The 13,209-nt window shown below is 40.8% G+C and overlaps 1 protein-coding gene across 5 annotated transcripts in view; it reads left to right on the plus strand.

Annotated features, from left to right (window-relative positions):
* The window catches only part of kidins220a (kinase D-interacting substrate 220a), a 142,838-nt gene that overhangs the window by 112,266 nt on the left and 17,363 nt on the right, over positions 1 to 13,209 (plus strand). For 2 of the 5 annotated variants that reach the window (XM_057860412.1, XM_057860413.1), the window contains exons 27-28: positions 6,048 to 6,107; positions 10,901 to 10,933. The exons of 2 other annotated variants lie outside the window; for them this stretch is intronic. In XM_057860412.1, the coding sequence (XP_057716395.1) occupies positions 6,048 to 6,107; positions 10,901 to 10,933 (93 nt within the window). The remainder of the gene's footprint in view (positions 1 to 6,047; positions 6,108 to 10,900; positions 10,934 to 13,209) is intronic. One more of the 5 variants, XM_057860414.1, reaches the window with a different exon arrangement.

A 13,209-nucleotide genomic window follows, 5' to 3' on the forward strand; every position in this document is an offset into this window, starting at 1 on the left:
GGGAAATTTTTTATTATTTTTTTTTTTCCAAAACGTTATTTTCGACCAAATCACGTATTTTACACATCAAAAATTCCAGGACGTTCAGGGGCATCAACGTTGTATACAAAATTTGCCAAAAATTTACGGTTCCTCAAAATTCGCCAAAAAACTCCCATTTATTTCTAATGAGATACAATTGACAGCTATGTACGTCCAAATTTCCCATTAATTTTCAATGGAAGGAAAACATAGGTCCTTGGGGTTTTTGACCATTTACCATGACAGCCCATTGACACTCAACCGTCGCCCTAGTAAGTCGATGCTATTTTGATATTTTGTCACACCCATACTTCCTGAGGGGTAACAGAAAATAATTGAGAAGCACTGGCTTATCCGTTGAGATCCGTTTTAGAAGTTTTTACGAAAAACATGTTTCTTTAATGTATATTTAAATATTATGGCCATTTCGTGACTAATTGAAGCGCAAATCCTACATTAGGCACCTTTAAAAAGTGCTTGAATATGGCGATGAAAAAGGTGTACGAACCCTCTAAATAAAATGGATGCCACATTACTACAGGTCTCACAAGTCAGTCACATCCTAAATATTTCTATCACTTTATATGTCCACTAATTGAATTGAATCAAAGTGCCTGTGACACAAAAAAAGAATGTTTATTTCATATTACACGTGGTATTTAATGCTCCTGAATGAAATGGATGTTTGTGGAAGCGATCGATATATTTATTCCATTTTTTTTATTCCCGCGCCATGAAAATGAGTGACTTCCGGACAGAATCTGGATTGAGGAAGAAGGCGAATGTGATGAGAGCGGACTAATCATTTTCACAATACAACTATAGTATGCAGAAGGACTGCAGATTCAGCTTATTTTTCGGATTAACTCGTTTATTTTTTGCGTCACGCCAGCCCAATGTGCTGCAGGCTTTTGTTGCTACACCAGGGAGAGTGGTGTGAGGCTTTTTGGATTTTCAAAAGATCCTGTTACCGCGAAGAATGGGCAAAACAAGTTCGGCGATCTACTGTAGAGACCATTGGATGGATGACGAAGTGAGTAAGCTACGTCTTTTATGTTATGTCAAATACCGGGATCATGGCTAACGTTTTAATAAGGAGGTGGCTTGCATTTTGTGGGTGACAATGCTCCCTGTCCATCGAGTAGACCTCTCGGCCGACGACCGGCGGTTTGTCTCACACCATGGTCGGCTGGTAAAGGCGTGCCCGTCTATACAGCGCTCTCCTCGACTCTCGTCTCTGGTTCTCGATTGTGTGGAGACTTCCACCCCCATCGGTCCTCTTTGCGTGCCCGCCTATAGAGCGCTATAGTTGGCTTGGGCTCGGGCAGCCACGCGAATGACGTCGGCCAGTTTGTCCACCGAGAATGCGCCATTTTCGGCGTTCATTACCCTCTGCGTCCCTGGCGACGATCACTGCCTGCCTTCCAGGCCCGCAGCAGAACGACGAGCCGAGACTGGCTCCTTGCCGAGGGTTGGCCGATCGGTGAAGACAATCACTCCCGCTGCCGTGTGTTACATGAGTCGGGGTTTTACTGTATGATTTTTCGTTTTCGAAATGCGAGGAGGAGACTTGGAAGAGCCGCTCGCTTCGGGTTAGCTTGTCACCTAGCTCTCATGCCTCCTGTTTTGTTTACGCTCTTTCCTCCATCTCCGAATCCGGGGCAGGGAAATGACAAAAGCCGTACTAACTGGTGGCATAAAATACCGTTTGGAAGGTTTAAGAAGTTTGCAGTTTTGACAATTCTGCAGTAATTTAGCCCTTTCGTACTGAATAAATACATCTTTCATATTTCATATTCCATTTAGCACAAGACTGTTATTTGTCATGACCATACCATTTATTTAGGAATTGGGGGAAAATACTAAGATAAAAAGAATATCCTTTAAAAATATTGGAGTAGAAATATAAAAATAATGATGACATTTTGATGCCCTGTGTTGCATTTTCCTCGTTCTGAATCTTCCTTCTCCGTTGGGCTGAGTTCTAAATCAACTGAAATCGTTACTCTGCTGACATCATCACCCAGATGGAGGTGCCAGAGCGCCATAATGAGAGGAGTAGCTACAGTGTATCACAAAAGTGAGTACACTCCTCACATTTCTGCAGATATTTAAGTATATCTTTTCATGGGACAACACTGACAACATGACACTTTGACACAATGAAAAGTAGTCTGTGTTCAGCTTATAGTTAATTAGAGTTAATTTATTTTCCCCTCGAAATAACTCAAAATATAGCCATTAATATCTAAACCCCTGGCAACAAAAGTGAGTACAACCTTTAGAAACTATTCCCTAAATGTCCAAATTGAGTACTGCTTGTCATTTTCCCTCCAAAATGTCATGTGACTCGTTAGTGTTACTAGGTCCAGGTGTGCATAGGGAGCAGGTGTGTTCAAATTTGTAGTGCAGCTCTCACACTCTGTCATACTGGTCACTGAAAGTTCCAACATGCCACCACATGGCAAAGAACTCTCTGAGGATCTTAAAAGACGTATTGTTGCGCTACATGAAGATGGCCAAGGCTCCAAGAAGATTACCAACACCCTGAAACTTAGCTGCAGTGTCCACTCAGAACAGGCCTCGGGTTGGTCATCCAAAGAAGCTGAGCGTCACGCATGTGCTGAGCGTCACATTCAAATGCTTTCTTTGAAAGATCGTCACAGGAGTGCTGTAGCAGTGCTGCAGAGATTGAAGAGGTGGGGGGTCAGCCAGTTAGTGCTCAGACCATATGCCGCACTGTACATCAAATTGGTGTGCATGGCTGTCACCCCAGGAGGAAGCCTCTTCTGAAGACGGCACACAAGAAAGCCCGCAAACAGTTTGCTGAAATACTGCAGCAGAGCATGATCCCCTCCCTCCAGAAACTGGGCCGCAGGGCAGTGTTTCAGCATGACAATGACCCCAAACACACCTCCAAGATGACCACTGCTTTACTGAAGAGGCTGAGGGTAAAGGTCTTTGGGGGATCCTCAAGCGAAAGGTGAAGGAGCGCAAAGTCTCAAATATCCGGCAGCTCTGCAACGTCGTCATGGAGGAGTGGAAGAGCATTCCAGTGGCAACCTGTGAAGTTCTGGTCAATTCCATACCCAGGAGAGTAAAGGCAGTTCTGGATAATAGTGGCGGCCACAGAAAATATTGACAGTTGTTGACATGTTGTATGTTATTATTGACAACTTTCACTAAGGGGTGTACTCGCTTTTGTTGCCAGGGGTTTAGATATTAATGGCTATATTTTGAGTTATTTTGAGGGCAAAAATAAATGAACTGTCTTACCGTAATTTTCGGACTATAAGCCACTACTTTTTCCTTCATTTTGATACCTGTGGCTTATAGTTCAGTGCGGCTTATTTGTTGATTTTTATAGGTAACACTTGATTTGACAGCGGTGTCATAAGACTGTCATAAGTTCATCAAAATTATGACATGGCACTATCATGGACATTACCGAATGCTTATGTCATTAAGTGTCATTTGGCAAATTATGTCACTAACTCAATTTTTTGTCCATGTTGGATCTTTTGCATCCATTCAAAAGTGAGATCATTTGCCGGATAACACTTAATGACATCTGTTATAAGCATTCATGAATGCTCAGGACAGCGACATGTCATAATTATGATTGTGTAATGACAGTCTTATGGCACCACTGTCAAATAAAGTGTTAGCAAATACCATAACTAGCAATTGATGAAACAACTGGAACAGTAACTGAAGACATATTTAGCACAGAACATGATTTTTGATTGTTATTTACATCTGTAGCACTGCAATGCATGCTAAGAGGCATGTTGGATGACAACAGTGTTGACAGCAGACGGCAGCAGAGGTTGACTGTCTCCCCCAAGGACGCATTGATGGCCAAATGAAGCTTCTTGAAGCAATAAAGCTTTGCAGCCAATTGGTTCAAAGCTTCATGGTGCTTCATTTGGTCTTTTGATAGTCGTATGATGCCGCTGTCGAATAAAGTTTTACCGGTTAATATCTTTTGGTGTAAATATCCCATGATTCAGTGAGGATAGCTGCGGCCTATAGTCCAGTGCAGCTTATCAAAAACAAATGCCGTTTTCGTTCTCGTTTGGTGGGCTGCGGCTTATAGACCCTACTCACCAACGTCACAGAATGACGTGTCGCTGTATCCGGCCGCCATATTGTCCGTCAGTGTTTATCCGTATTCTCAATGGTTTCAATTTGTCGTGCAATTTATAGTGCAATTCATGGAAGCCCCGGTGCTTTCAGACGCTGTAAACTCATTGGATGCATTGCATAAAAGGTGGAAAAGCTTCAGTCTATCCATTCGCCAGATCCATATTTGATGCCCAAATCGATATTTTTCGACCCGCTGTCTTCGCCCTCTCTGCCTGACATCTGCTCCCCTGATATCTACAACTATCTTGTCCACACAAAATCAGCCTATTCTCGTGAAAGTTTGAAAAACTTTAAGAGCAGCACTCTAAGCAACATTACCCCGAGTGACCCTTTACTTCCAATTTTCTAAAATGGCGACAATCAATCAAAAAAAAAGTTGACTGCGATGGCCGACGCTTCAAGGATAGGTGGATATTGGACTATTTCTTCAACAAAACACGCAACAACTGTATCTGCCTCATTTGCAAAGAGACAGTCGCTGTTTTCAAAGAGTTCGATGTGACGCGATAATGATATTACCGAACAAAACACGCTGACATGTACTACAACATTACAGGGAAGATACGCTGCGAGAAATTATAGCAACTTGAAGCTACTTTAATTTCACAGCAGCAGTATTTCGCAAGAGCCCGAGTGTCGAAAGAGAACGCCACAAAGACGAGATTGTTGAAATTATGAATTAAAAAAATTATAAAGCAAATGTGACACACAGAAGGGCTTGCTAAAATTTGTTTAAATTGTTCTATGTAAATCAGCCAAGGTAGCCCCCCGCATTTTTACCACACCAAATCTGGCCCCCTTTGCAAAAGGTTTGGACACACCTGTTTAACTGATGATCTGTAGACGAGGCCAGCTTCTTTCACTTGGTACCAGCTAAATATTATTCAAAATGTAATGATGGTGGAAGAAATAAGCATCTTGAATTTGAAACTGTATGTTGTCGGCGATTAGCCTCGCAATGATCTTAATTGTGCTTGTCAGCCCCAAACCCTCTAAATATATATTAAATGCATCTTACCAGATATAAAATGACTACTACATAATCCGTGGTAATCGTTTGGAGCCCAGTTTTCTCGTCAAATTGCAGCAGTCCAATCCTCTCCGGGTCTCTCGGAATACGGTAGAACTTCAAGTTTCTCCGTCTATCTTCTCTGTTATTGCAACCAACCGCCACACACGCCTTCACCATTTTGATTATTAATGTTAACGAGCAGAAAAACATGCCATAATAGGAAGAATTTACGTAGCGTAATGCTTAAACCCGACGAGCTGACGGACAATATGGCGCGAAGGCGTGGTTGTGACGTCATGTGAGTAGGGTCTATAGTCAGGTGCGCCTTATAGTGCGAAAATTAGGGTATATAAGCTGCACACAGACTACTATTTGTTGTGTCAAAGTGTCATTTTGTCAGTGTTGTCCCATGAAAAGATATACTTAAATATCTGCAGAAATGTGAGGGGTGTACTCACGTTTGTGATACACTGTAAATGGCAGGTTGAAAGACTCATTTCTCGTCATCTGCGCGTTGCCAAATTGTTGTAGATAGTCAAATCATCTCAAAATATGATTTTAATTTGCATAATAATGCCATTTAAGATTTTCTTAGGGTGTCACAGGCACTTTAAAGTCAAACATGATTAACATTTCAACTCCTAGGTCCTCTAAACAAGTGTGTAAACATTTATCGTATCGCTTTGTATTTTGTGTGAATTTGACCGACTCATTCCTCCATCCTATCCCCTTAATTCTGCCAACCTCTCCTAAGTGTATGCGTATAACATTTTCCCTCTAAGACTGTTTCATAAAGAAAATGTCTTCCAAGTCCATTAGACTCGACCCCTGCACAACCCTTGTCTGTATTCTCTGCCCATGTCAGGAAGTTATAGCAGAGGATGCAAGAGAAGGCCTCCACTCCTGTCCCTCTGACCCCGCCATGGTAACCAAATAAACCACAAAGCATACCCGCTCTGACCATTTTGTAAACATGTCGCTTGTTTTTACTAATGATTTGCTCGCCGATAAACGTGCAAAACCTCAAGCATGCCGAACATTGCATGCCTTATTAGTCTCTGGAACATGCTCTTTCGGCGCATGTGTATAAGTTCTTTCGACTTGTGACCGGGACCTTTAACACAGAGGAATCATTCTGTTAAACTTGTCGTCCGGGCCGCATGAGACGAGCCGACGTCCGCGCATTCAAAGAGAGCGGCTTCTGTCGGAACAAATGAATGATAACACTTCTCGCCTGCTCCACAAAGCCACTTATCAGGCTGCCGCCAGCCAGCGTTTAGAAGGGGCTACAATATATGAAAGATTTTGAATATAGAACACTGAGAATGTTCCGTCTATCTTTGCCATTCTACCTCCATCCGCCTCATGCTCTTTTGTCCCGTTTCCACCGCTGCAGTTTCATCCTTCATTCCGGCTTTTTCCGTCGCGCATCAGCCCATCTTATCCCTTCCCCCAAATCTGGGAATGTTGATACGCGCACGGCCTCATTTATGTGTAATTCTTTGGATATATAAGCGGGCCGAGCCCAGTATAATTGCCGAGCTTATAGAAGTGCGAATGTGGATTCCTCTGTCTACGGGGATTATCATCAGAGCAACTGGCAACACACATACACACGCGGCGACAATGAGCCCAGTGCTGTTGGAGCTTATCTCCTTACCAAGACGCTTCCGCTCCTGCAGAGCTCTGTTTCCTCTTCCCCATCCTTCTTGCCCTGCCCTGAGCTCAGCCCAGCTGTAATTACAGTCTTATCACACACACCCCGGTTCACGCAAACACACATACTTTCACACACGGACACGCCCGCCGATATTTGAGTTTTCTCGCTCGTTCGGAATCGAAGGCCGTGCCTAAATTGAAATCTCTGCTTCTCTTCAATTCGGTTTCTAATCTGTCTCGGGCGTAAAATGTTCCGTCTGCAAAGATTATGACCCCCGAAAGCTGTGAAAACAAAATCTCCTTGTGTAATTATTCTACCCCCACTAGCATTGCTTTCTTCCCGTCAGGCGTGGATGGAAAAAAGGCTTTACAGTTTAGGGGTGCAATTAACGATTATTTTAAGAATCGATTAATTAAACGATTAATCAGACAAATGTGACTTTTTTCAATTACCTTCACAATTTAACTTGAAGTCGTTTCAGGCATGTTGTAAGTAACCATGAAGAAAATATGGATGACTATTTTGTCCTTCAAAAATAATATTTTATTACAGCTTCCCGACTTAATTATAGTACCGTATTTTTCGGACTATAAGTCACACCTGAGTATAAGTCGCACCAACCAGAAATAAACATATATAAGTCGCACTGGAGAATAAGTTGTATTTTTGGGGGAAATTTACTTGATAAAATCCAACACATAGAGCAGATACAGTGGGGAGAACAAGTATTTGATACACTGCCGATTTTGCTGGTTTTCCCACTTGCAAAGCATGTAGAGGTCTGTAATTTGTATCATAAGTTCTCTTCAACTGTGAGGGACGGAATCTAATACAAAAATCAAGAAAATCACGTTGTATGATTTTTAAATAATAAATTTGCATTTAATTGGATGAAATAAGTATTTGATACATCACAAAAATCGAACTTAATATTTGGTACGGAAACCCTTGTTTGCTATTACAGATACCAAACGTTTCCTGTAGTCCTTGACAAGGGTTGCACACACTGCAACAGGAATTTTGGCCCACTCCTCCATGCACATCTTCTCCAGAGCCTTCAGGTTTTGGGGCTGCTGCCGGGCAACACGGACTTTCAGCTCCCTCCATAGATTTTCTATCGGGTTCAGATCTGGTGACTGGCTAGGCCACTCCAGGACCTTAAGATGCTTCTTACGGAGCCACTCTTTAGTTGCCTTGGCTGTGTGCTTTGGGTTGTTGTCATGCAGGAAGACCCAGCCACGACCCATCTTCAGGGCTCTCACTGAAGGAAGGAGGTTGTCAGCCAAGATCTGGCAATACATAGCCCCATCAATCCTCCCTTCAATACGGTGCAGTCGTCCTGTACCCTTGGCGGAGAAGCAGCCCCAAAAAATGATGTTTCCTCCTCCATGTTTCACGGTTGGGATGGCGTTCTTGGGGTTGTACTCATTCTTCTTTTTCCTCCAAACACGACGAGCCGAGTTCAGACCAAAAAGTTCCATTTTGGTCTCATTCGACCACATGACCTTCTCCCATTGCTCCTCTGGATCATCCAGATGGTCAGTGGCAAACTTCAGACGTGTCTGGACATCCACTGGCTTCAGCAGTGGGACCTTGCGTGTGCTGTAGGATTTCAATCCATGACAGTGTAATGTGTTTCCGATGGTTTTCTTCGAGACTGTGGTTCCAGCTCTCTTCAGGTCATTTACCAGGTCCTACCGTGTAGTTCTGGGCTGATCCCTCACCTTCATCATGATCAGTGATGCCCCACGAGGTGAGATCTTGCATGGAGCCCCAGAACGAGGCAGATTGACCGTCAACAGTTGTTACATTCTCACCAAGCTGCTTGCTTATTTTCCTATAGCCCATCCCAGCCTTGTGCAGGTCTATTATTTTATCCCTGATGTCCTTACACAGCTCTTTGGTCTTTGCCATTGTGGAGAGGTTGGAGTTTGTTTGTTTGTTTGTTTGTTTGAGCATGCGAACAGGTGTCTTTAATACAGGTAACAAGTTAAACAGGTGCAGTTACTTCCGGTAATGAGCGGAGAACAGGAGGGGAGCCGAAATATTTACTAGTTGGTAATGTATCAAATACTTATTTCATGCAGTTAAATACAAATCAATTATACAATGTGATTTTCTGGACTTTTGTAGTAGATTCCGTCCCTCACAGTTGAAGACAACTTATGATACAAATTACAGACCTCTACATGGCTTGCAAGTGGGAAAACCAGAAAAATCGGCAGTGTATCAAATACTTGTTATCCCCACTGACTCGGCCGTCTTACGCCGACACACCGGCCGTGCATCCCGATGTTGTGCCGAAAAATATCCGCCCTGCGTTCCGTTGAATCGGGATGCGGGTCTTACAAAATGCGCTACTGCCCTGCAGTGGCCAGTTTTATTGCTTTAAAATGGATTTTCAGTGTTGTGCTTTGGAGCTAAATTGAATCAAAGCCCAGAGATGTCTCTTGTGAAAAAAAATATAAAAGAGGTATAAATACGTCTCTGGGACACTGAAACAATTAAAAATAGAATGTATTTCTACATTTTTGGGAGCAAATGAGTTAAAATTAAAGATGTCCCGATCGAGCAGGATGCTGATCGATGGGGTCCAATCACGTCATTTTCAAAGTATCGGACTCGGCAAAAAAATATCAGACAAGCCTTTTTTTTTTTTTTTATATATACTATATATATATATATATATATCTTTTTTTTTTTTTTTTTTTTTTTAATCTAAATCGTTTTCTAATTGTATATAACGTTACAGACAAAATGTCTTACACTCATCCAGAGTAGTTTTGGCTTACACTAGGGCTATCAAATTTATTGCGTTAACGGCGGTAATTATTTTTTCTTAATTAATCACGTAAAATAATTAACGCATGCGCTGCATGACCCACTCACGCATTGTCGCGTTCAATCTGTAAAGGCGCCGTTTTACCAATATATAGAGCTAAACGCAGTGTATAATGAGTAGAGAGAATTTTGACAGTCTTTGGAGCCTTTTTTTACTTTGCTAAAGCCTTAAATTTCCCTCTCTCAGCAATTAGAAATTAACGTGGGAGGAAATGTGGGGAAGAAAGGTTGTAGTTGATCATTTTCTTGACACCCTATGTTCTTTCCCAACGCAGAGAAAATATATCAATTGATGCGCCTACGCACAGTCATGGTTGCACTTCCCATCTTGCATTTGGGCAGAAGTTAAATGGCTGCAGTATCATTTACTGAAAGCTCAACAAATACACTAGATGGCAATATTTAATCACAATATACAAAGTCACATTTATCCTTTAAGAATTACAAGTCTTTCTATCCATGGATCCCTCTCACAGAAAGAATGTTAATAATGTAAATGCCATCTTGAGGATTTATCGTCATAATAAACAAATACAGTACTTATGTACTGTATGTTGAATGTATATATTCGTCCGAGTTTTATTCATTTTTTTCTTCATGCATTGCCAAAATGTATATGATCGGGAAAAATTATCGGAATGATTGGATTGAATCGGGAGCAAAAAATAAATAAATCGGATCGGGAAATATCGGGATCGGTAGATACTCAAACTAAAACGATCGGATCGGGAGCAAAAAAAAAATGATCGTAACAACCCTAGTTAAACTATAAATTTTAGCATGAGTTACAATAATTTTATATTAAAACTAATGATGCACCTGGTATCGGCGGGGGGGGCGATCGGCGATCCGACCCGAAGTGGTGGTATCGCCTGAGTGTAGCAGTGAACTCTCTCTTGCTGTAATCACTGCTGCGCATGTACACCCTCACATTACACACAAACAAGGACCTTAACGGGACTGCTCATAGCTGTTGCAATAATGAATTATCAAATTAATTTTCAACTAATTTATAAATCAATTTAATCGATTAGTTTTTGCAGCGTTACTACAGTTCCAGAAGTTGCTCTTCCACCTTCATGTTATTTTTTTTCTCTCTTTATTCCTGCCTATGCCTTCTCGTGCTACTTTTACAGGTGCGCCCCTGGCCTCATGTAATTGTCTGATTTTTTTTGTCTGACCATATGTCCGTCTGCTATTTTTGTCTCCTTATCAAGCTTTTAAGGTCACTGCCTTACAAATCAAAGCAGGTACAAGGATGATTTCATTGTTTCTTTTAATTTACAGCAGGGTTGCAACGGTATAACAGTTGTACAGCTGAAGGAACTGAGAAACTGACTCATTAGCGAAATTCTCATTGTAACCATTTTAAATGTAGCGAGTTGAGAAAATTGGCCCTACTTAACGTCTACAGTAAGCCTGTCGCGATATGCAATAAGTCAATTAATCACACAGTTCATAGCACACATGCGTGTTGATTGCATATGAGACTGTAGTTCCTTTCATAGATGTTTATTGGTCATCAAAACACCGTAGAGTTAAAGTTCAGACATACAAAATAAGGAAAAACATCTATAGTAATCATTGTAAAACATTAGCATTGCTATATTGAGGCTAATGGAAAAAAGACAATGCATTAAGCACTTTAGCCTACTATTAGGGGTGCACGATATCCATTTTTTTGAAACCGATATCGATAACTTCCTGCTCCTCAAAGCCGATACCGATATCGATAACCTATAATAAATATATATATATTTTAAATGTATACATATAATGTGTGTGTGTATATATATATATATATATATATATATATATATATATATATATATATATATATATATATATATATATATATATATATATATATATATATATATATATATATATATATGTATAGTTTTGGAACATCTGGAGGTTTAAAAAAATAAAAACTAGTGGTGGATTCAACATAGATTTGCCTTTGATCTCACCAGATTTTTCATAATGACATGAACAAAACAGTGCATTTCACTTCTGCACTGCCCGACAGCCAGCTAAAAATGAATGCACTTCCATAAACCACAAGGCTTGGTCTTTTCTTGCTTTTATGGGAAGACACTCGTCTTAATAATGTGAAAGTACAACAGAAAAATACACATATTCAATACTCAATATACAACAAACTGCACAATACACTTATATACACAACTATTATATGTATAGCGTAGCACACTAGCTTGAGCTACTAAAGCATTGGCTGGCTTCTATAACACAACAACTTAAGTTCTGTACATATGACCCTTCACCACAGAAGTAAACATATGATGCACATCCATATGTTATAGTAAACATAAAATACTTACAGACATATTTCCGAGGCGGAAACGTAACAGAAAGCATTCACGATTGTCAATGCGACCGCTAGACACCCCAATGTGTACGTGAATGAGCTTGTAATGTGAACAAAACTACTGTGACAAAAAATAGATGCAACAAATTATTCTGACCAGCAGGTGGGAGCAATGCCCCGCAAATGGTCAACTGCTTTCCTATACTAGTGTGTAAAGTCACTGTAACTGTAAAGCCAGCACAATACATATTATCGGTCCTATTAATAATGTTATTGGATTTATCGGGATGACGTCATAATTCCTATTATTGGACTGATAATTATCGGACCAATAATTATCGTGCACCAGTACCTACTATAAAACATTGGCAGTCTTCTCCAAAACGCAAACTTGCGGTTAACAGGTGACACTTCAAACATGAAAACTCACTGGTTTACTGCATTTGCAAACGAAAAAAATGTTACTAGTTGTATTGACTTCATTTTGTCTACACTTATGGATTAGTTAAATTATTCTTTTATCACATACATTCACTCTAGGGTTTTATTTACCTTTATTTCGGCGACTACTTCCGCCTTCATCAGAGTGTCTGATTTAAAAAAATAATAATAATAATTTCGCATATTGGCAATAATTTTTGAGACAACTTGTTGCCTACTAAATTTTGTTATCATGACAGGCCTTGCCTACAATTACATGTATTTTTAAATCCTGTACAACTCACCAGTGTTTTTACAAAGTTGCATCACACACATGATACGTGATATCCATCAGTGTTCATACAAGTTGTGAAACTACTATACCGCTGCAACCCTAATCTGCATCCAGGCAGACATTCTAACTAACACTTACACTGTCTTATCAAAAACCATGCATGGTGTACAATCAGATAGTAGGCACCTAACCTAAAACACGTACTAGTTGCACTTAGTTTCACACGAGTAGTTTTCCTCTTTCCCGCCGGCACCGTGCTATATTATACTGATTGCCCTTAGGCTAACAACGCTCACAATCTGACTGCGTGCATTTCTCGCCCTGCAAGCAAGACTGTTCTTCCTGATTTAATAGCTGCTTCCGGACCGTAGGAACCCAAGTCCTGATTTCCTACAACTACAGGGCTAGCGAGTAGTTGTAGAAACCCTCCTTCGTTGGGCAGTCGTGTTCGCACTTGAATAGGGCACCCGATACGAACT

This window comes from Corythoichthys intestinalis, chromosome 15 (assembly GCF_030265065.1).
Source record: "Corythoichthys intestinalis isolate RoL2023-P3 chromosome 15, ASM3026506v1, whole genome shotgun sequence".
In the NCBI taxonomy this organism is placed as follows: Eukaryota; Metazoa; Chordata; class Actinopteri; order Syngnathiformes; family Syngnathidae; genus Corythoichthys; species Corythoichthys intestinalis.